This window comes from Microcaecilia unicolor, chromosome 3 (genome assembly GCF_901765095.1).
Source record: "Microcaecilia unicolor chromosome 3, aMicUni1.1, whole genome shotgun sequence".
In the NCBI taxonomy this organism is placed as follows: Eukaryota; Metazoa; Chordata; class Amphibia; order Gymnophiona; family Siphonopidae; genus Microcaecilia; species Microcaecilia unicolor.
The window spans coordinates 388,418,398-388,443,611 of NC_044033.1; the positions used below are offsets into that span (position 1 = coordinate 388,418,398).

A 25,214-nucleotide genomic window follows, 5' to 3' on the forward strand; every position below is an offset into this window, starting at 1 on the left:
TACATGTAGTAAACATTGGTTTAGCTGGCTACAATCGCAGCCTCTCATGGATAGTTTTTTTTATCATGTTTCTGTGTTTTCCATTTCAAAGAGAGGGAATAATCTTGTGTTTGAGTTTCAGCACTCAAAGTATCCAGGCTGGTTTTTTGTTTGTGACATTGAAGCTCTCAACTTGATTGTGGGTTTTTCTTTCTTTAGAGCTGTATCATAAAACGGTATTGTGAGAAGAGGTTCGTTTCCAAATACCTAGCAACAATTGGAATTGATTACGGAGTCACAAAGTGAGTAGGATTTCCTTCCCCCCCCCCCCCCCTTTTCTAGTTCTAAAGCACCATGTTCAGTTCTTTGTACAATGTTCGGACTGTTTTTTGGTTAACAGTGATGTCTTTAATATGTTATAGCTCACTTCAGAACTATAATGAAAAATGTTTACCAACTTAGGCTAAATAAGGTGAAAAAAGTAATAACTCAGTTTCTGCTTTACATCACTGTTGGTGAAGTGATAAATTCTGAGAAAAGTTGTCAGAATTTATCGCTTCACCAACATAGTGGTGTAAAGCAGAAACTGAGTTATAATTACCAATCTCAAAAAAATGTCCTCAAAACACAAATTCAGTAAAAGAGCAATAAGTATGTTGTTTGTTTTAAATATCTCTCATTCCGTGATAGAGGCCTCTGTTTTGATTCTGCTACTGCAGGGGTAAAGCTAACAATTTACACTGTACCAAATGCCATTAATGACTGTATCTGTCTCGATTTCAGCATCGCTGCTGCCTTTTCTGTTGTCTGCCACCATCCAGTCAGTGGTGAGCACATTAGCCAAATTCCACTGTCTGCAATAATAATTGGCCCATATTTTTTGTAGTTCAAGTGAATTAAATCTTTACTGTGTTTGAAGAACTTTGTTGAAATCTCCCCTTTGCAAACCTGGCTGTATTTGATCTAACACACTGCATCCCAAATCTTGAAAAGTTTGTTGCTAGTGAGATGCTGTGGGAGCATTTAGTTGTTCCAGAGTTGCTATTCGACTTGCACATATTTGCCTGTCGTTTTGGTAGAGTACAACATATGGTTAAACTTAGGTACCAGACAGATTTTTAGAAGCCATAAAAAAAAACAAAACTGAAACAAACCCCAACCTTGCTTATTTTGTGCGCTTTTGTTTATTTTTTAGGATGAATTGTATTTTGTGATCTTTTTCTGTTATGGTTGTATGTACCTCTTACCTCCTTTCCCTTTTACCTGTTGTACTTTGCTCTTTTGAACCTGTGGGCCAGGCTGCTCATGTACGATTGCTGCTGTTCTCTGACACCCACACACACAAGGCTAAAATTTTCCATAGGAAAGAATTTAAGGACTTGATCTTACAAAGTTGAGGAAGGAAGGCTTAGAGGAAACAAATTACTTCACTGAGAGGTGGTAGATGGCTGGAATAACCTACTAGCAAAACTGGTGAAAATCAGTACTGTGACTGGTACAGATATAAAGCAGTGGGTTTTCGAGGTGTCCATAATAAATATGCATCTAATATATTTGAATATACATCCTCTATTGCATATATGACAAGATCCCCAAAATTCCCTTGCCACATAAGGGTGTTAGGAATTATTGAGCCCTTGTATAATTGCAATGATTCTACTGCAAGTGTTTCCCAGGACCCAAAAAGGAGTAACGCAGAGAATTCAATTATATCCTAATATTAGACTCTAGAACAAATTATCTTTGGAAGGAGAAGCTAGGTTTCCCTTTGTAGGCTTGAAGCACCAACTGTATGTTCTCTGGATATCCATGATGTGTGGCTATAATGTTTCACACGTTTTTGATGAGAAATGTTGCTTCCAGATTTAGCATTGGTCTGAGTGTTCTTCTAATGCCAGACATTGTAGCATTTCTGTGCAAACGGAAGTTGCATGCATTTTCTTTGTTGAGAACTGCAGGCAGAAGTGACGGAATCTATGCACACCACTAACTGGGAGTTTCTAGGAGTTTTGTTTACTTGGTATTCATGGGTTTAATTTCTTCAGCATTTTTGTGTTTCCTGTAATTGGAGTTTAAAACTTAATTTAGAAAACAAATTTGGCATCATCAGCAGAATCTCAAGGTATCCCAGCTCTCTTCTAGGCAGTCAGAATAGATCACCTTTTGCATGTGCATTTGTGATCTTTTTATTTTTGGGGGTTCATAAGAAGTTATATGCAGTTTGAGTAAAAGCACTAATTTGGAGGTTGTTATTTAATGTTTTGCAAAATAAATAAGTAAATAAAATCACAGAAGTGTATATATTAAAATGGGTGATTGTAATTAGCCAAAAACTCAAACCAGTCCAACTGCAGGATTTCTAGGTTCTAACTTTTTTGGTTTGGGGTAGGGTTTTTTTTTTCAGTTGCAATTAACATTTTTCTATATTCTGTGCATACATTTGCAAGATTACTTAAACAGTTTTCAGTTCTGTATTGGAGTACCCCCTAGCAAGTCAACTTTTCAGGATAACCCCAGTGAATATGCGTGAAGGAGAACTGTATGCACTGTCTCTGTTTTAATTGTTTATCCACCTTGAACCAGAATAAAAGGATCAATGTAAGCAGTTGGTTTACCCCTATTAACTTTAGATTGTTCCACCATGATTCTAATGGGTTAAACTTGCAGACTTTTACTGCTATCCCTCTAATGGGGGGTATCCCCTAATAGGGTGGACACCCTGGAGGGAGTGGCAAACATGAAAAAGGATCTGCAAAAGTTAGGAATGGTCTAATGTTTGGCAGTTAAAATTTAATGCAAATTGATGCATTTGGGGAGTAGAAATTCAAGGGAGCCATATGTCCCAGAAGGTGAGAGGCTGATATGCACTGAAAGGAAGAGGGACCTTGGGGTGATGGTGGCCCAGGATCTTAAAGCAACAAAACAGTGTGACAAGGCGGTGGCCATAGCCAGATGGATGCTAGTCTGCATTGAGAGAAGCGTAATCAGCAGAAGAAAGGAGGTGTTGATGCCACTATATAAGTGGTAGATGAGGCCCCACCTGGAGTATTGTGTTCAGTTTTGGAGGCCGTATCTTGCCAAGGATGTAAAAATACTAGAAGCGGTCCAGAGGAAGGTGACAAAAATGATATGGGGCTTGCACAAAAAGATGTATGAGAAGAGACTGGAAGACCTAAATATATATAGTTTAGAGGAAGGAAGGGACAGGGGAGATATGATACACTACTACTATTATTGCTTATCATTTCTATAGCATTACTAGACATATGCAGTGCTGTACACTAAACATGTAAGAGACAGTCCCTGCTCTACAGAGCTTACAATCGATCAAGACAAACAGGATAAATAAGAGCTAAGGGAATTACTTAAGGTGGGAGTGATGAAACAGACATGAGTACTGAACAAGTGAATATGCTAGGAGTTAAAAGCAGCCTCAAAAAGGTAGACTTTTAGCCTAGATTTGAGGATGGCCAGAAATGGAGCTTGACATACTGACTCAGGAAGTCTATTCCAGGCATATGGTACAGCAAGATAAAAGGAACAGAGTCTGCAGTTGGCAGTGGAGGAGAAGGGTAAAGATGAGAGAGATTTACCCAATGAACGGAGTTCCCAGGGAGGAGTGTAGGGAGAGATAAGAGTGGATAGGTACTGGTAAGCTGAGTAGATAGGTAGTGGTAAGCTGTAAGGAATGTGAACTGTATGTGGAAACTGAGAGGGAGCCAATGAAGTGACTTGAGGAGAGGGCTAATATGATCGTAGTGACACTGGCAGAACATAAGTCATGCTGAGATTATTTAAAGTATTGGAATAATTCATTGTCTACAGCATTAGATAAAAAGAAAAATTAGAAATCGTAGAGTTCCTTGATTAGAATGAAGATTAGCAAAGCAGGATCTTCGAAGATCAGAGCGAGAATGCAGATAAGTTCCCAGTGGAATATCACAGGGAATTTATTATGCGAAACTTAATTATTAACGGAGTAGAGTGGAAAGCACTAAATGTGAAATTTTGGAGAAACAGATTGAGGAATTCCTTCGGAATTCCTTCAAATTCGAAAGAATTATTTTATACTGTTTCAACTTTGATTGCTGCTCAACCGTCAAAACAATTTGATGGAGTAAGACTTTCTAGTAATGATTTTGCAAATGGGTTTTCAAAAAAGATCATTGATATAACCGATTCTTTTGATTATGAAAAATTATCAATCTTGTATGTTAGATGAAATAGAAAGTGGTCTTCGTATCAACCTATTGAAATAGAGCATATTGTGAAAATGTTTGGAAAAATGAAGAACAGTTATTGTAGTTTGGACCCATGTACACCAAATGTAGCGAAAGTTTTGAAAGATCTGGCTGCTCCAGATTTTGTTCAAATTATGAATAGTTGTTTTGCAAATGGGAACATTACAGTGGTTATGAAAAAAGCAGTAGTTAAACCATTACTGAAGAATGCAGATTTAGATCCCTGTGTGATCAGTAGTCATAGAAATATATCGTCTTTACCATTTATAACAAAAGTTTTGGAAAAAATTTGTATATGAAGATTTGCTTGGTTTTTATTTTATTTTATTTTTTGTGGGGATAAATTTTAGATCTTGGATCCAACTCAGTTTGGCTTTAGAAAACTATGTGGCCCTTAAACACTAACACTATTACTCTCGTTGTTTAGATATAGTGAGATCTGGATTTGACTAAGGTACTCGTTACTTATTGATTACATTGGACGTATCAGCTGCGTTTGATACAATTGATCTATTTTGTTAAATAGACCAATTGTATCAAACGCAGCTGATATGTCCAATGTTAAATAGACTGAAATCAATAGGCATTGATGGTGATGTGTTAAGGTGGTTTGCATCCTTTCTTGATGGAAGACAATTTAGTATTAGTTAAATGAATGACAAGTCTGATTTTATTCATTTGAAAATAGGATTTCCACAAGGATCCTGTTTGTCGGCAATTTTGTTTAACATCTTTTTATTGCCTCTTTGTAGACTATTGATCAATCTGGAGATTGATTTCAAGATATATGCAGATGATATACAATTTCTTGTACCTCTTGAAGCTACCATGGATGTTACCTTTGTCAAGTGAAGATCCTATTTGCAATCCATCCAGTTTTGGGTGAAGGATAGTCATTTAAAATTAAATGTAGAAAAAAGTCAGATTCTTTTGTTATCTGGCAAAGAGAGCAGTGATATGCCATCAGAATTTGTATATAACTGTTACAATTAAGAGTTTGCGGAAGATTCAAAATTTGGGAATACTAATAGACTCTGCTTTGAACTTGAAATGACATGTACAGAAAGCGATCAAAGATGTTTTCTGGAAATTACAAGTATTGAGAAGATTGAAGTCTTTTTCTAAAACAAAATAATTTTAGAAAAGTTATTCAGAGTATTGTTGCCCCACATTTCAACTACTGTAACGGTTTTAATGATTGGTCTAAAAAGAACTCAGTTGCAAACCTTACAAGTGACACAAAATGTGGTTGCAAGTGTCTTTACCCCCTGTCTTACAAGAGTTACACTGGTTACCAGTTGCACAAAGAATTAAATTTAAAGCTTTATTTCTGAAGTTCAAGGTTTTGCATAAACTTGTGCCCCGTATACTAACATTAAAAATATATTTGTACCAGTCAGCACACAGCTAATTGAAGCCGATGCTGAAAAACACTTACGAAATGTTACTACTACATGTGTTTGTAATTCAAAAACTCCTCTAGAAGCTGTTAATCAACTTGGGCTTTGTCTTGTCTTGAGTTATATTTGCATATATGCTACAGTAATTACTAACCCCAGCATATTCATGATCAGTCATGAGTCACATTATGTGAACATGATTTCTGGTGGGTCTTCCAGTGAATTTTTTTCTCTCTGGAATTCTGATTCCTTCTTTTGCTTGTACATGTAAAACACTGAACTTTGTCCCTTCTCTCCCCATCCAACATTTCTCCCCTTGCCCCCTCTCCTCCTCATCCAGTATTTCTCCACCTGCCTCTTCTCATCCCATTCAGCAACTCTCCTAGGGCCACTACTGCTTCTCCCAACCAGCAGCAGCGGCGGGAAAATTGAGAAGTAAAAGTCACGAGGCCACAGTGCTCAGGTGCGCATTGTCGGCTCTGCCGATTTTCCCCTGTCCTTTTGACATCAACTTACTGTTCTGGGGCAGGGGATCGGCAGAGACAGCAGTGCGTGTCCTAGCATTGCAGCCCTGTGCCTGCTTCTCCTTGTTGTGCCCGTGGCGATGCTGCTGCTCATTGGGGAAAAGCAGCTGTGGCCGTGGGAGATGAGCGGGGAAGGGAAAAAAACAAGGGTGCCGGTACACTGTACTGGCACAAAAAAAAGCCCTGAACAAATGATAATAACATACATTGACCCCAAATGTAGTTACACCAATAATAACATCTATTACTTTAATCAGTACAACTCAACAAACATTAATCTTCAAAATACTTGCACGAACACCACCAGGGCGTTGAAACCACTAAAACAACCCTATTGGTTGCTAGATGTGACGCACTTATTTAAATAAATTTTTCACACATGCACCCATTCAACTTCTTAAGTACCCATGGTTCGATTGTATTCCAGTTATAAATAAATTGCCGTTCCTGCTTTCCAATATAGTGGATATATCGCCCCCTCGCTTGAGTTATTTGCTGCAGTACCACAAATTGCAAAATGGAAAATGATAAAAGCAGATCAGCAATCGATATACATCAACTTTTATTCGTGCAAATAATAATCTTTAGTATCACCTGACACTGGTCATGTTTCGCCCAGAAGGGCTGCCTCAGAGGCTTATTTCTAGTAGAACTGCGTAAACAAGCACTCCTTACAATAAAAGTTGATGTATATCGATTGCTGATATGCTTTTATCATTTTCCATCTTGGAGTTTGCGAATAGATTGCCTTTCTGTTTTTTGGGGGATCCACAAATTGCAAATCAGTGGCTCACAAGGGTTCCTTCTTCACTATCAACTCTAAGATTACTCAAGCGTTGTGCAATACTTTGTTTTATGGATCTTTTAGTCTGGCTCAAATTACTTGTGTGTTACCATACTTTTCACAAGTTCCTCAGTTTCAGCGAATCGTATGTAAACATTGGGGTGTACTCTTTACACCCAGGTTTTGAGAAAATTCCCAGATTTTCATATATTAGGGTGAGTTAATGAAAGCTTATAGCAGAGAACTTGACAATCAAATCACATGTGGTCATTTTACATGTGGCCACTGTGGAGCCCTTTTACTAAGCTGCATAGGCGCCTATGTGTGCCCAATGTGCATCAATTTTGAGCTACCGCCCGGCTAGCACGTGGCCCTTGCAGTCATTTCATTTTTGATGCATGTCTGCTACGTGCACCGGAAAATCATTTTTATTTTGTGGCACGCAGCAAAAACTGGGCGGTAATCGTCATTCTACACACGTAGACAATTACCACTTGGTTACCACATGAGACCTTACTGCTAGGTCAACGGCTGGGCGGTAAGGTCTTAGACCCAAAATGGATGCACAGAAATTTTCATTTTGCCGCATGTCCATTTTTGGCAAAAATAAAACAAAGGCATTTTTTACAGGTGTGCTGAAAAATGATTCTGCGTTTGCCCAAAACACGCATCTACACTACCACAGGCCATTTTTCAGAGCCCCTTAGTAAAGGTTTGCAATAGTTACTGATTCAGTAATTAATCCAAATACTGGAAAGGTATTTAAGTTGTTGCATCATACTGATTGCACCCAAACAGGTTATATATGGAATTAAATGTTCATGTCAAAAATGGTTCTTTAGTAGAAGTTTTAGCTTTTCTCTTTTAGACACTAGTTTTATTGCCAGAAGCCAGTATCGGTATGATCCAGTCTGAAGTGCTGAGAATCATTATTTGTCAGCATTATTTGAGCATCTTTACCATTATCTTATTCCTCCAAACTGTGCTTTGTATTTGTTGCTATTTACTAAAACGTTGCTGGTGGTTTATCTTGTTGGGTAGACATGGACCATTCAGGTCTTTATCTGTCGTCATTTACTATGTTATGTTACAAGCAGGAAGTACGCATAAGTAGAACTCCATGTGGATTCTTGCTGTTATCCCCTGCAGCCTACCACTCTTTTGTTACCAGTAATATATCTGTTAACAGTGGTGAGAAAATGTTTGTAAACTGGTTTGTCCCCAAATTTAGCTTTTATCGTATTTATTTGTGCCTTATTTTTTTTAGCTCATTTTGTAGCTTTAATTTTTTGTCTTTCTGTACCCTCTTCCCCCATCCCTTGCATCTTCCTCCTTTTCTTTTCTACTCTCCTCCCAGTCACTCATAGGTTTTTCTCACACACAGGTGCCAAATTGTCAGTATCTGGGTGACTTGGTGGCCAGGACTTTTCCAGCCTTGCCTATGTGTACCACGTTGTGGCTGTTTGCTGCAGCACATGCAAGTTACAAAATGTTCCTGCAGTATTTCTAGTATCTACTATGTAATATATGCATGTTGGAGAAAGGATTCAGGTATCAATCTCTCCAGATTTTTAATTTTCCAGAGTGCAAATGAGAGATCGAGAGATTAAAGTGAACATCTTTGATATGGCCGGACACCCCTTTTTCTATGAGGTAAGTTTCAAACAATTACTACTTCCTTTTAGGCTTGCAAACTGTTCAACAAGGAGTCCTGTCACCAAGCTGTGGTAAAAAGGGTCCTGTGCTAGCGATAGGGGCTGTTTTTGCTGCAAGCTGTGGACCTTTTTACTGCGGCGGGCAAAAAAAGGCTGAAAATAGCCATAGTCATGTGGTAAGATTGCTCTTACTGTGTGGCCACGCGAGGGGGGAGCCTTTGGTTGTGGGAGGAGCCAGCATTTGTAGTGCACTGGTCCCCCTCACAAGCCAGGACACCAACCGGGCACCCTAGGAGGCACTGCAGTGGACTTCATAATATGTTCCCAGGAACATAGCTCCCTTACCTTGTCTGCTGAGCCCCCCCAACCCCCCCCCCCTAAAACCTACTACCCCCAACTGTACACCACTACCATAGCCCTTACGGGTGAAGGGGGCACCTAGATGTGGGTACAGTGGGTTTTGGAGGGTTCATTGTTTCCTCCAGAAATGTAACAGGTAGAGAGGGGGATGGGCCTGGGTCTGCCTGCCTGCCTGAAGTGCACTGCACCCACTAAAACTGCTCAAGGTACCTGCTTACTGCTGTGATGACCGGAGTATAACATCTGAGGCTGGCATAGAGGCTGGCAATCAATATTTTGAAAGATGTTTTTTGAGGGTGGGAGGGGGCTAGTGACCACTGGGGGAGTAAGGGGAGGTCATCCCCGATTCTCTCCGATGGTCATCTGGTCATTTCTGTTGGATTATTTGTAGTAAATAATTAGCAGATTTTAGTACACACAGCTTCAGCTTTAGAAATGTTAATTTCTTTCTTCATCTCTCTCTCATTCACCCCAGAATAATTCACTGCTGAGTCACTTTAAAGTTGAAGTAACAAAACATCTGTTTACTCACAGTTTGCAGTTAGATTATAATCAGACAGGCTTATATATACATATTACTATACATTTGTATTATCAGCTCCTTCCATGTGCTTAGATGGTAATGGATGCTCACACCACCATAGATCCTCTCAGGTTAGGAGAGATCATGAGCTCCATGTGCTCCATGTGCTGCATCTGCTGTGTCTAATCCCCACAGGAAGTTGCATAGCTGTGTGACCTCTCTAAGTAATTCACATCAGAGGTCACAGAGTAATCACAGAGAAATAATAGGTGACAGGCAATGCATGCAAAATACAATACATTCCAACAAACCCCTTCTCATGCATAACTGTCATGCAATTATTTATTCATACAAAGTCCAAGCTTTATACGCAGATTCACAAAATGTTCTCTGGGTAACGGTTTGGTCATGATGTCAGCTGTCATCTCACTGGTGTGACAATAGTGTAGACTGATGACCCCTTCTTTCGCCAACTCTCGCACGTTGTGGTATTTCGTTGCGATGTGCTTGGTGCGTGACTGAACCTTGTCATTCTGTGACAGTCGGATGCAGCTCTGATTATCTTCCATTATCTGGATTGGTCTCTTTTCAGCTATTCCAAAATCCAGCAAAAGTTTTTCAATCCACATCAGTTCTCTGCACGCTTCCGATACTGCCACATATTCAGCTTCTGTAGAAGACAAACTCACAATACTTTGTTTATGACTGGCCCATGAAATGTGTACATTTCCATACATAAACACATATCCACTTGTGGATTTATAATCAGAATGATCCCCTGCCCAATCTGAATCACAGTAACATATTAGTTTTGGATTACTATTGGCTGAAATCTTTAATTTACAATCAATGGTACCCTTTAAATACCTTACCATCCTTTTAACTGCAGTCCAATCTGATTTGGTAGGTGAGCTGACCCTTCTGCTCAAAATTCCTACTGCATTTGCTATATCAGCCCTGTATGTGGTAGCTAGATATAAAAGCTTACCTATGGCTGATCTATATTGGATGTTATCTGGTAAAGGTTCTCTTACTGTTTCATCCTTCAGAAAATCAGTGATCATGGGAGTGCTTACAACTTGGGCATCTTGCATACCTAAACTTTCAATAAGCTCATTTATTTTCTGCTTCTGGCTTAGAAGATAAGAACCATCATTTTGTTTCTCAATTTCTATACCAAGATAGTATGACACATTTCCAAGTTCTTTTATCTCAACATTGAGGTTTAAACACTTTACAATGTCCTTGTACTCTTGCTCACTTTTGCTTGCAATGAGCAGATCATCAACAAAAGCTAAAATGTATGCATATTGTCCATTTCTGCACCTAGTGTACAAACATTTATCTGCTTCACCTTGCTTAAATCCTAAATTTGTCAATATTTCATGCAATTTATCATTCCAACATTTTGCACTTTGCTTTAATCCATAAAGACCTTTGTTTAATTTACACACTAGCTGTCTTTGTTTTGTATTTATGAAACCTGTTGGCTGTTCCATGTACAAGTCTTCAGTTATATCTCCGTGAAGAAATGCTGTTTTCACATCAATGTGGTTGACTTGCATGCCTTTTGAGACTGCAATGCTCAGAAGTGTTCTGATTGTCGTGTGTTTCACTACAGGTGCAAACACTTCATCAAAATCTTCTCCATATTTTTGAAGATATCCCTTTGCCACTAATCTGGCTTTATACCTTTCCACTTTTCCTTGTGCATTCCTTTTTAACTTGAATACCCATTTGCATCCTATAGCTTTCTTGCCAGGAGGTAATTCTGTAAGAATCCAAGTATTATTTTTATCCAATGCATCAATTTCTTCTTGTGCAGCTTTATGCCATTCAGCAGCTTCTTCTGCTGGCATTTTCTCAATCTCATCCCATGTTAAGGGCTCTTGAGCTTCTGCTGACTTTGTTAGGTAAGACAGTCTTGGGGGTGGAACACCTTTGTTTTCCCTGGATGAGCGTCTGACTACAGGTTGGTCCGACCTTTCCGCATCCTCTAAATCTGAGAGTCCTTCTCCAATTGATTCCCCTTCTCCAACTGTACTGTCTTCTTCAATGATCCTTTCTGTGTCTGCTTCCTCTGCCTGTTCCTCGTTAGATACAGGTGAGTTGCTTTCAGACATCTGCCTTGGTATGGCATTTATATACACTGGCATGTCTATTATGGTTCTAGTTTCATATTCTGGATGATAAGGCTCATCTGGGATAATCCAGCCTTTATCAACCCTTTTGTTTTCATCAAAATATGTAACATGTCTTATGCCAACAATGCCAGTTTTCAGATTCAAAATTCTATATCCTTTGTGTCCTGGAGTATAGCCAACTAAAATGCCCCTTTCTGTTGTGGAATCCAGTTTATGCCTTCTTTGCTTTGGTACATGAGCATATGCTGTACTTCCAAATGTTCTTATGTGTGACAGGTTTGGCTTCCTACCATGCCATGTCTCATGTGGTGTGCGCTCAGCGCCTTTAGTTGGCATTCTGTTTTGTAGGTACACTGCTGTGAGAATGGCTTCCCCCCATAGTCTTTTAGGGAGATTGCTATCTGACAGCATACATCTGGTCATTTCCACAAGTGACCTAAATTTTCTCTCTGCAACAGAATTTTGCTCTGGTGTATAAGCTACTGTTGTGATATGCTGAATGCCTTCTTGTTCTAGAAATGTGCGCATGCTTTGTGAAGTGAACTCACCACCATTGTCGGTCTGAAGAACCTTTGGTTTTCTTTCAAATTTATTGCTCACCATGGCTACGTATTTCTTCAGCATGTCTGTGACTTGACTTTTCTCTTTCAGCAAATAGGCCACACAATATCTAGAGAAATCATCCAAGAATATTAGCACAAATCTGTTATTTCCCAATGATGGGATATTAAACGGTCCACATAAGTCACTGTGTATTAAGTCCAGCACTTTATTACTCCTATTTCCTGTGTATGCAGGAAATGAGGGTCTCACACCTTTTTGAGTAACACAGTCTATGCATTTCTCCATTTTACCAGCATCTGCACTTATCTGAATGCCGGTGGCCAGTTGCTTACTGTAAAGATCCTGGATCACCTTAGAATCACGATGTCCCAGGCGGCGGTGCCAGATTTCCAGACTACATTTACCATCATTCTTCCTTACTTGCGCCATATGTGAGGCTTCACCTGAAATGTTCAGCTTATAAACATCATTATGCATAAAAGCTTCAGCATACACTTCATCATTTTTAGAGATTGTGCACTTACTGTTTTCAAAATGAATCACAAATCCCTTCTTATCTAATGTAGATACACTAAGCATATTGCAAACTGCTTGGGGAATATACAAGACATCACTTACAGGAATTTCTTTAACTTCATTAGACACTTTGCATTTTAAGAATCCAATACCTTTTGCTTGGATCTTAGCAGTCCCTGCGTTTGCAGTTTTAAGAATACCTTCCTCTGGACACATTTCCTGAAAGAAATTCTTACAATTGGTTAAATGGCATGTGCTCCCCGAATCCAAAATCCAAGTACTTTCATTTGAATTATTATTTACCATAGTCAAAGATTTTTCTGCCATTAGAAAGCCCTTGTGTTTATCTTTGTCCTTCATACATTTCCTGGTTTGAAAATTCTTTAGTTCCATTGGCTTAGGTGAGCTAGAGGGAGTGTTTTGTGTTTCCTTACACCATTTAGATACATGTCCCTCCTTTCCACATGAGTAGCAAATCAGCTTGCCCTTGGGTGGAGTTTTCCCATAGCTCCGCCTTCCTCTGTTCTTTGCCAAGAAATTTGTTTCATTTCTCTCTGACTGACTTTGAGAACACATCTCCTCAGAATCATTTATTATGCATTCCTGCCTTAGTTTTGATGTTGTCTGTTCAAAAGATTGCCCTTCAATGGCCTCATTTACAGACCTAAAAACATCAAACTTCTTTGATAGTGAGGTAAAAAGAAATGCTCTTTTCAATGCATCACACATGGGAATTCCAGAAAGTTCTAACTTTTGAAATGAAGACATAAGATGCATAATGTGATCATTACATTTACTTTTATCCCTTAATTTGGTTTCATTCAACTCTGCCAACCAAATTGGTTGCTGCTTTGCATATGTAGTTGCATACATAGTTCTTAGTTTATATAAAATGTCCTTTGGTGTATCTTTTCCCTCCACTAATATGGCTTGTTTCTCTGAGAGAGCTTCCAAAAGCATGCACTTCACATAATAGTTTGCATTGTCCCATTCAGCCATATTTTCAGCTGTTCTGTCTTGGTCTAAGCATATATTTAATCCTTTTGCTCGAAGGAGACATATGAATCTTAGTTCCCACTGCTGATAATTAAACTCAGTTAATTTAGGCACCTTGAGAGAATAGAACAATGGTGAATTTCTTCCCTCAGCCATTTTCTTAGCCTTCTGTCTGCTGTGTGGGGGGAGAGAGAGACAGACTGAATCTTTCCTTTAAAACTTAAGAGAAAAATGTGGCCTTTTTTTCTGCCTGGTAATATTTCTCTTCTTTTTCAATTCCTGGACCCTGGGCCCATAACCCTTTTGTTGGATTATTTGTAGTAAATAATTAGCAGATTTTAGTACACACAGCTTCAGCTTTAGAAATGTTAATTTCTTTCTTCATCTCTCTCTCATTCACCCCAGAATAATTCACTGCTGAGTCACTTTAAAGTTGAAGTAACAAAACATCTGTTTACTCACAGTTTGCAGTTAGATTATAATCAGACAGGCTTATATATACATATTACTATACATTTGTATTATCAGCTCCTTCCATGTGCTTAGATGGTAATGGATGCTCACACCACCATAGATCCTCTCAGGTTAGGAGAGATCATGAGCTCCATGTGCTCCATGTGCTGCATCTGCTGTGTCTAATCCCCACAGGAAGTTGCATAGCTGTGTGACCTCTCTAAGTAATTCACATCAGAGGTCACAGAGTAATCACAGAGAAATAATAGGTGACAGGCAATGCATGCAAAATACAATACATTCCAACAATTTCGGCCACCTTTTTGTGCCTTGGTCGTAAGCGAAACAGGACCAGGTAAAGTCGTCCAAGTGTTCATCAGGGACGTCCTTGTTTCTTTTGATTATGGGTCGAGGACATCCATGTGTTAGGCATTCCCAAGTCCCGCCTTCGCTATGCCTCCGATACGCCCCCTTGAACTTTGGCAGTCCCTGTGATGGAAAGCAGTTGGGGACGTCCAAAATTGGCTTTTGATTATACCGTTTGGGACGACCCTGTGAGAAGGACGGCCATCTTCCGATTTATGTCGAAAGATAGGCGTCCTTCTCTTTCGAAAATGAGCCCAATCCTGTCCCAGATTAATTCACAAGGTATCCAAAGATTCCATTTAATCTCCAAGTGAAGGCAGAACCAAGCACAGGCATTTGGGCATGCTAAGGTACATTGACACTGAAAGAGCTGGGAACAGTGCCAGTTCAGACTTGAGAGTTGCAGTCTAGAATGTAGCTGACACCCTGGTCTGTATTGCTTGTGTTAAGAAAAGTAGATAATAAATTCAGGATTCAGGTAGTTCTAGGGCATAAAGTTCTTGAATTAATCTTAATAATGGAATTGGCATATGACGTGTAGTGTGTTCAGAAAGGCATTCAGATGTTTCTATAAATAAGGATACCAAGATTCTTTACAGCAGTGGCTTTTGACCCAGTCTTCAGGGACAAACTGGCCAATTGGGTTTTCAGGATACCCACAATAAATATGCATATGAGGTATTAGCATGCACTTCCTCCACTGTATGCAAATATATATCATGCATATTCATTGTGGGTATTGAGAAAACCCAACTGGTGAGGTAGTCCCTGAGAGCTGGGTTGAAAACCACTGCTGTATAGAATGGATTGAAAGGCTTTCCAGGGAGCAGTGCTAAGCTTAAGAACTGCAGTGCATTCATTCTGTATGGTCTAGTATGCTCTTGTAGTCTGTACAGAAAACCAAATGCAACAGAAAGCCACCTGCAGACTTTGAAAAACCACTTCCTACCACTACTACAATGTACAGAAGAGTACGGAAAACACTTAAATCAATGTTCAGTACCAACAACACCTATTGCAGAACAACCTCGGTAATTAGTATTGCATCTACAAGTCTTAACACCCTTGTACATTTTTCACATTACATCAGACCAGTGGTTCTCAAACCTGGTCATGGAGGCACCCCAGCCAGTCAGGTTTTCAGGATATCCACGATTAATATTCATGAGAGAGATTTGCATTCACTACCTCCGCTGCATGCAAATCTCTCTCATGCATATTCATTGTGGATATCCTGAAAACCTGACCGGCTGAGGTGCCTCCAGGACCAGGTTTGGGAATCACTGCATCAGACACTTATATCCCGCACAAGCCTCATGAGTAGTTCAGTGCAGTTAACAAAAAGAAAACTAGGCGTTCACAGGATGATAACAAATCTTCAAAATACATTCAATTCAACTATTAATAAATTTTTGGAATAAGTTTTTAACAACTTTCTAAATAATTGATAGTTTGTCTCAGAAACATAGGTAAAGAAATCCATCATTATACTGACTGATAAGAAAACATGGATGTTAAAATAGTCTTATACACTATCCTTCTAGGATTGGGATAATGGGGAAACTAAAGATCTTGAAAGAGTATCAAAGTTTCTCATTGGACATATAGCTGGCTGCTTGGCCATAAAGAATAAGAAGCACCAAAGAACACATTTTAAAAATAGCATGGGCTTCAACAAGGTGCCAGTGCAATCTTAAGAGTAATGGTGCAACTTTCAAATTTAAATATTAAATACTAAGGGCCCCTTTTACCAAGCTGTGGCAAAAGGGGGCCTGCACTGGCATTGGCGCGTGTTTTTTTTTTTTTTTTTTGATGCTCGCCGAGGCCTCCTTTTACCGCAGCAGGTAAAGAGTAGTTTTTTTTTTAAAAAGAAATGGCCATGTGGCAAGCGAAGGACTTGCTGTGCAACCATTTCGGGTGGGAGCCTTTACCACAACCTATTGAGGTGGTGATAAGGGCTCCGGTGCTAACCGGTGTCTGAACCCAATACAAAGACATCTACAGAGCATATTTCCCAAACTAACATATTCCAGTTAATACTTTTTTCTACCTCTGTCTGAACAGACATCTTATTTTTCTATCATGTTGGTCCCAGTTTATTCTTTCTGTAATTATTTTAAAGTGATTTTAAGCCTCACAATAACCTTCCTCAGCAGTTTCTTTAACCCATGGCTACTGACTCTCTAGAGGGGAGGCTTGATCAAGGTGGGGGTCTTGGTAGTCCTGAAAATGCCCCAAGGGGTATTAAAACACACTGAAAATTTTCTTATAGCCTTCCCTAGTCTCTATCTTTTGAATAACTTTCTCAGTGTTCTTTTGTATGTCTAGGATTTTTCAGATTCACTTTATAGAACAGAAATAGCTTTGTTCTTCAGAAATACTAGAATCAACATGGAGAAGAGACGGTTAGTATTTTTGGAACGAGTAAACAAGCGATTCACATCTATCTGTTCTACTCCATTCAGTATTTTATAAACCTCTGTCACATCTCACCTCAACCGTCTCTTCTCCATGCTGAAGATCCCTTGCTGCTGTAGCCTTTCCTCATAGGGAAGCCATCCCATCCCCTTTATCATTTTCGTCATCCTTCTCTGTACCTTTTCCAATTCCACTATATCTTTTTTGAGATGTGTGACCAGAATTGTACACAGTATTCGAGGTGCGGTCGCACCATAGAGCAATACAAAGGTATTATAACATTCTCAGTCTTGTTTTCCATTCCTTTCCTAATAATACCTAACATTCTATTTGCTTTCTTAGCCACCTCTGCACATTGAGCAAAGAGTTTCAATGTATCATCAGCGATGACACCTAGATCCTTTTCCTGGGCGGTGACTCCTAATGTGGAACCTTGCATCACGTAACTATGGTTTGGGTTCCTCTTTCCCACATGCATCTCTTTGCACTTGTTAACATTAAAAGTAATGTGTCATTTGGATGCCCAGTCTCCCAGTAAGTCTCTTGCAATTTTACACAATCCTCTTGCAGTTTAACAACTCTGAATTTGTCATCAGCAAATTTAATTACATCACTAGTTACTCCCATCTCTAGATCATTTTTAAATATGTTAAGAAGTAGTGGTCCCAGTACAGACCCCTGGGCAACCCCACTATCTACCCTTCTCCTTTGAGAATGCTGACTATTTAACCCTACTCTCTGTTTCTCTCTTTTAACCAGTTTTATAATCCACAGTAGGACATTGCTTCCTATCCCATGACTTTCTAATTTCCTCAGGAGTCTTTCATGAGGTACTTTGTCAAACGCCTTTTGAAAATCCAAATACACAGTAATCCGGCTCGCCTTTATCCTCATGCAACAAGATGCCTCATGTTCCAGGAGTGCTTTTATTTGTTGAGAGTAAAGGAGAAAGTGAATGCAATAAGGCCACTGTACTATCTGTAGCTTTCACAGAGCTATTAAATCCATTGCTCATGAAAGAGGTTATCAGTCCTATGACCGCTGCAGTAAAGGCAGCATAATAAATAGAAAGCAGGCCAAGCCGCAGCCTCGTGTCCAGAGACTAAGGTTTATCCAATTTTTATATTACATCAGGCCAGCAAAAAGTGGCCTTAGCACACCTTTACACGGTTCTTTCCCATGCGCGAAGGCCAATTTTACCACAGCGGTTAAATGGCTGACTTTCAGAACTTTCTATTAATGGCCACAAACTAATTTTCTTATTAGCGTGTGGCCGGTAGTGTGTGAGCCCCTACTTGCACCTATTTTGTAGGCGGTGGGGACTCACGCTAAAGTGTGAGTTAGTGATTAGCACGTTGTAATGCAGAAACCAGAGACCGAGACCAGAATGATTAGAAAAATAAAACTGCCAAACAACAAAGGTAGAAAAAAAATTTTTTTTTTCAGTTTATTTATTTAGATTTTGCTCACACCTTTTCAGTAGTAGCTCAAGGTGAGTTACATTCAGGTACACTGGATATTTCCCTGTCCCTGGAGGGCTCACAATCTTAAGTTTGTGTCTGAGACACTGGAGGGTTAAGTGACTTGCCCAAGATCACAAGGAGCAGCAGTGGGATTTTAACCGGCCACTTCTGGATGTCAAGACCAGTGCTCTAACCACTAGGCCACTCCTCCACTCACAATTTAGTGATTTGAATATGTTAATTTTTGGAAATTACATCTGTTATCTTTATATTTTGCACAGTACAGGTGCATCTCCTGTTTCTTAGCTGTTGTACTACATGCAGTATGTAGCTTCTTGGGGGTTCAGTTTAATTTTTGTGTACATATGCAGGGGCATTTTCGAAAGAGAAGGGCGCCCATCTTCCGACACAAATCGGGAGATGGGCGTCCTTCTCTCAGGGTCGCCCAAATCGGCATAATCGAAAGCTGATTTTGGGCACCCTCAACTGCAGTCCGTTACGGGGATGACCAAAGTTCACGGGGGCGTGTCGGAGGCGTAGCGAAGGCAGGACTGGGGCGTGCTTAAGAGATGGGCGTCCTCGGCCGATAATGGGAAAAAAAGGGCATCCCTGACGAGCATTTGGTCAACTTGGTCCATTTTCTTTTCACGACCAAGCCTCAAAAAGGTGCCCGAACTGACCAGATGACCACCGGAGGGAATCGGTGATGACCTCACCTTACTCCTCCAGTGGTCACCAACCCCCTCCCACCCTAAAAAAAAAAATTAAATTTTTTTTTTGCCAGCCTCAAATGTCATACCCAGCTCCATGACAGCAGTATGCAGGTCCCTGGAGCAGTTTTAGTGGGTGCAGTGCACTTTAGGCAGGTGGTCCCAGGCTCATCCCCATCCCCACCTGTTACACTTGTGCTTGTAAATGTGAGCCCTTCAAAACCCACCCGAAACCCACTGTACCCATATCTAGGTGCCCCCCTTTACCCCTTAGGACTATGGTAGTAGTGTACAGTTGTGGGGAGTGGGTTTGGGGGGCTCAGAACACAAGGTAAGGGAGCTATGCACTTGGGAGCAATTTGTGAAGTCCACTGCAGTGCCCCCTAGGGTGCCCGGTTGGTGTCCTGGCATGTGATGAGGACCAGTGCACTACTAATGCTGGCTCCTCCTACAACAAAAGGGCTTGGATTTGGTCGTTTTTGAGATGGGCGTCCTTGGTTTCCATTATCGTCAAAAACCGGGGATGACCATCTCTAAGGTTGTCCATCTCAACATTTAGGTCAACCATCTCTAAGGTAGACCTAAATGTTGAGATTTGGGCATCCCCAACCTTATTATCGAAACAAAAGATGGACGGCCATCTTGTTTCAATAATAGCGGTTTCCCCGCCCCTTCACGGGGCCATCCTGCAGGAAAACTTGGGCGCCACGTTCGATTATGCCCCTCCACAGTCACTTATTATGTACTTTCCTTCTCATCCAGACCAGACCAGTCCAGATCAATGTGTTATTGTGCCATCCACCAGCAGAAGGAGACAGAGAAAAACAGTTCCAAGAGGTTTGCCCCCTTAAGAGTATCATACAGTCTGAAATGTTCTGTATTTTTCTGTGTCTCCAAATGGATGGTGGATGGATCATCAGCTCCTCCTTGGTGCTTGTTACTTGGCTAATGACCCGATTTGTTTGGGCTCCCGTTGAGTAGTGGATCTTTGCTAGCTGGTCCGTGCTCATTTTACTGCCTGAATATGCCAGAGCCAGGATGATACTGTGTGGTGCCTGGTCCCTCATTCCCCAACTAGGGTGATGCTCGGTGCTGCGGGTCCCTCCCCCCACCCTTCCAGCTGCACTCATTTTCTTGGGTGGCAGCTATATGCAGTAAAATTAGGCTTCTGTATAGCATTATCCTTGGCAAGTATCTAATCTTTGCTTTCAAGCTTGGGTAAGTGGTACTACATTATTTCTTGTGTGTAGCTTTTCCTTCAGAAAACTGAGGGGCGGGGGGGGGGGGGGTTGATTATGGGTCTGTTACAGTCTGCTTTCCCGCACTCTTGTTTTGCCTCTCACCAGGGCTCTTGTCAGGCGCATTAATTTTTAGACGTCAGCTTAGATTTAATTTAGCCTTGTTAGACGACCGCTTTTTTCTGCTCGTGTTTCTTGAATAGGATGAGTTAAAAAAAATTGAGCAAGTCCTGGGGCACCTCTGTTTATCACGGTACCCTTTGCTTTCAGATTTTGGCTGTAGAGCTCACATTTCTCTGATTTATTTTTTTTTTTTCTCTGGGAATGTTAGCTTCCAGCAATTCTTGTATTCTGCTGACACTGTCTCTTGGCTTTCTCCCTTGCAGCATTTTGCGGCTCCTTGCCTCATTGGTCCCTTGCGCCTATACACAGGACAGAAAGTGATTTGGCCTCTTGGGCAAGCTGTTTTCTTTCGTGGTTGGCACTTTTCCCTGGGCCAGATCAATTATATTCAGCTACATTCAACTATTTTCCCTAGCTAGTTTCCTTAGCTGTGCTGGGGATTGGACAGCAGTTACTTTACTCTGAAAAATACAATGATGATCTCTGGTTCTCATGGTGCTGTGTGACAGGATCTTTAATTTTGTTTCCAAGTACATAGTATTTCTAAGGGAGTGATAGGGAGAATAGATGGCTTGGATGGATAGACCATATGGTCTTTATCTTCCTACATTTTTCAATGTTTTTATGTTTCCAAGGGGAGGGGGAAGAAAACAACTAGGCTTTTTGGCTGCACTGAACCATCAGCCTATGTGTTCCACAGTGTTAACTTCCTTGTGTTGCTGCCTCAACAGAGTATTTCTTTTTTTTTTTTTTGTCACATAGTCTCAACATTCCTTGCTGCTGTGTTGTGGCAGCATCATTCTTTGCTGTATAGTGGTGGCATTCTCCCCTGTGGTAGCCCCCTGTTCTGTGTAGTGACAGCAGCGTGCTGCTCTGCACGGTGGCAGCTTCATTTGGTTCTGTGGGCTGTCAGCCACCTCCTATGCTTGCATAGTGACAACAGTCCCCTATGATGCATAGTACTGATAGCTTCTGTACTGCCTGGGGTGGTGGCTCCTGTCCTGTATATCGGCAGCGACTCTGGTGCTGTGTGGTGGTGATGGTTTCCATATGGTTCTACATAGTGGTATCAACATCCCTCTGTTCTGTGTGGTTGTAGCCTTCAGTACCGTGTAGTGGCAGCAACCTCTGGTAAGGAGAAGTGACAGCAGCTCCCTGTGTTGCTCAGGGGAAGCAGTGGCTTGGGCTGGCCTTTTGCTGCAGTGTAGTGGCATTTCACACTGTATAATAGCGGCATCAACCTGTGTGGTGCAGTAGTAGCTCTTTCACTGTAGCAACTTTCTCTGGTGTGGCATGGTGCTAGTTCCTTCTCTATTCCACAGTAATAGTAGTTACACATGGTTTACATCCTTTTCATTTTTTCAGGGTTGCAGTTGGCTGCTGTAGTCCTCATCTCCGCAACCACCTATGTGGCTAGCATACAGCTTATCCTTGGTAGCATTCTTTCACAGATTTAGGGGTGACAACGTCTGCTGGTGTTCCTTTTTCTGTTGCTTGTCTATGGCACTACCGTTATCTTCATGGCTACCATGTTGCAGGTATTTTACGCAGCATGACTCCATGCAGTGTATGCTACAGCTGAGATGCTTAGTTTCTAGTGCCTTAGGTGTTTAAAGTCAAGCCACACCTCCACGAGACAGCTGTATATCTTCTGTCCAATATATGCGGCATTTGAACAACCTATTTGGTGCTGGTTTCTCTGTTCTCTAGGGTGACTTTTGCCTATGGGTTTCAAGTGTTGAGACTGTAGTATGACTTTAATGAAACATCTACCTCGATGGCATGTAGGTAGTGAACAGGTGTAGCTTCAGATATAACAACCTTCAGGAGGAAGTGGCGTCAGCATCCAGAATGGTAGCATAACTGCAGGGCTCTGTCCCCATCTGCTGTAAAATAATGAGTGGAGTTGAACGGGTAGATGTGAAGCGTCTGTTTACGCTTTCCAAAAATACTAGGACTAGGGGGCATGTGATGAAGCTACAATGTAGTAAATTTAAAACGAATCAGAGAAAGTTTTTCTTCATTCAACGTGTAATTAAACTCTGGAATTCGTTGCCAGAGAAGGTAGTAAAGGTGGTTAGCTTAGCAGAGTTTAAAAAAAGGTTTGGATGGCTTCCTAAAGGAAAAGTCCATAGCCCATTATTAAATGGACTTGGGGAAAAGACTAAACTAGATCCTGTAGTGCCTGCTAGATTCTATCTGTTAATGCTGTGGTACAAAGTTTTTAAAACTAAGTGTAAAAGACTATGGAGATTAGTTGATAAAATGTGCTTTTTATATTTTTATTTTGCCTATCACTAACCTACAATTCCTCCTTTAAACTCCAATTTTTAAGTTCCCAAAGCACAAAGCAAAATAGTGTTCACTTACCAGAGAAATGTCCTCTTTTCTCGGAACTTCTCAGAAAGCTTAGTTGAACTGTGGCCAGTCCCTCTATAAGAACATAAGAATAACCATACTGGGTCAGACCTGTGAACCATCTAGCCCAGTATCCTGCTTCCAGTAGTGGCCAATCCAGGTTACAAGTACCTGGCAGAAACCCAATTAGTAGCAACATTCCATGCTACCAATCCCAGAGCAAGCAGTGGCTTCCCCATGTCTGTCTCAATAACAGATTATGGACTTTTTCTCCAGGAACTTGTCCAAACCATTTTTAAACCCATATATGCTAACTGCTGTTACCACATCCTCTGGCAACAAGTTCCAGAGCTTAACTATTCTTTGAGTGAAAAAATATTTCCTCCTATTTGTTTTAAAAGTATTTCCATGTAATTTTATTGAGTGTCCCCCTGGTCTTTGTACTTTTTGAAAGAGTGAAAAAATCGACTCACTTTTTGACCCGTTCTACACCACTCACAGAGAGGTACATAGAGGAGACCTACAGGGATGTTGTAGAGAAGTCCCACCTCCAGTCTGGTAGCCCTTGTGCTACCTTGGAGGAGGGAGGTCTCCTAGAAGGAGAGCATCACCCTGGTGAAGTAGGAAGTACTCCTGTAGCCAGGACCTGCCCACCAGGGGATGTACTATCCTCTCGCACCGAGGATATGTCTCCAAGTACTGCCCGGGAGGGAAAGGTTAGGACAGCTGTTGTAGTTGGTGATTCGATCATTAGGCATATAGATACCTGGGTTGCTGGTGGACGTGAGGATCGCCTGGTGACTTGCCTGCCTGGTGCGAAGGTGGCAGACCTCACGTGTCACCTAGATAGGATTCTAGATAGTGCTGGGGAGGAGTCCGCTGTCTTGGTACATGTGGGTACCAATGACATAGGAAAATGTGGGAGAGAGGTTCTGGAAGCCAAATTTAGGCTCTTAGGTAGAAAGCTCAAATCCAGATCCTCTAGGGTAGCATTTTCTGAAATGCTACCTGTTCCATGCGCAGGGCCGAAGAGACAGGCAGAGCTCTGGAGTCTCAATGCGTGGATGAGACGATGGTGCAGGGAGGAGGGTTTTAAATTTGTTAGGAACTGGGCAACATTCTGGGGAAGGGGGAGCCTATTCCGAAAGGATGGGCTCCACCTTAACCAGGGTGGGACCAGGCTGCTGGCATCGGCATTTAAAAAGGAGATAGAGCAGCTTTTAAACTAGAAATGGGGGGAAGGCCGACAGTCGCTCAAAAGCGCATGGTTCGGGATAAGGTATCTTGCAAAGATACCTCACAAACAGGGAAGATAGGGTTTCTGGATAGTGAGGTTGCACAACGCACTGTGGTAGGCCAGGTGCTCTTAAATACAACTAAAGATCAGACAAAAGATGGCAAATCAGTAGTGTCCAGTACTAAGCATCATGCAAATAGGAACAACAAACATACTCTGAAATGTCTATATGTAAATGCTAGGAGTCTAAGAAATAAGATGGGAGAGTTGGAATATATTGCACTAAATGAAAAATTGGATATAATAGGCATTACTGAGACCTGGTGGAAGGAGGATAACCAGTGGGACACTGTCATACCGGGGTACAAAGTATATCGTAGTGATAGGGTGGCCCGGACTGGTGGAGGGGTAGCATTGTATATTACCGAGAGCCTTGACTCAGATTACAAATTCGGCAGGACACAAATCACACCTTTGAATCATTGTGGGTTGAAATGCCATGTATAAAAGGGAAATGGACGGTGATAGGAGTGTACTACCGTCTGCCTCGCCAGGATGAGCAGGTAGACGCAGAAATGATAAAAGAAATCAGAGACGCAAACAAAATGGGCAATGTGATAATAATGGGTGACTTCAATTATCCAAATCTAGACTGGGTAAATGTAACATCGGGACACGCTAGAGAGGTACAATTCCTTGATGAAATCAAGGACAGCTTTATGGAGCAGCTGGTGCAGGAGCCGACGAGAGAAGGAAAAATTCTAGACTTGGTCCTTAGTGGAGCGCATGATCTGGTGAGGGATGTTGTGGTAATGGGGCCGCTTGATAAGTGATCATACTATGATCAGTTTTAATATCAACCTTGAAGTAACTATACACAGGAAGTCAAATTTATTTTATTTATTTATTTATTGCATTTGTATCCCACATTTTCCCACCTATTTGCAGGCTCAATGTGGCTTACAGAGTTTTGTTATGATATAGTCAGTGGCGTACCAAGTGGGGGCGGTCCGCCCCGGGTGCACGCCGCTGGGGGGGGTGCCGCAGCGCGCGCCTGTCTGCTCCCAGTTCGCTACGCTCGCTAAATTCTCTCGTTCGCTGCAGCTCCCTCCTTCTGCCCCGGAACAGGTTACTTCCTGTTCCGGGGCAGAGGGAGGGAGCT

The 25,214-nt window shown here is 41.2% G+C and overlaps 1 protein-coding gene across 1 annotated transcript in view; it reads left to right on the forward strand.

Annotated features, from left to right (window-relative positions):
- The window catches only part of DNAJC27 (DnaJ heat shock protein family (Hsp40) member C27), a 64,862-nt gene that overhangs the window by 9,612 nt on the left and 30,036 nt on the right, over positions 1-25,214 (forward strand). Inside the window, exons 2-3 of the mRNA XM_030195555.1 lie at positions 199-281; positions 8,512-8,581. Coding sequence (XP_030051415.1) covers positions 199-281; positions 8,512-8,581 — 153 coding nt within the window. The remainder of the gene's footprint in view (positions 1-198; positions 282-8,511; positions 8,582-25,214) is intronic.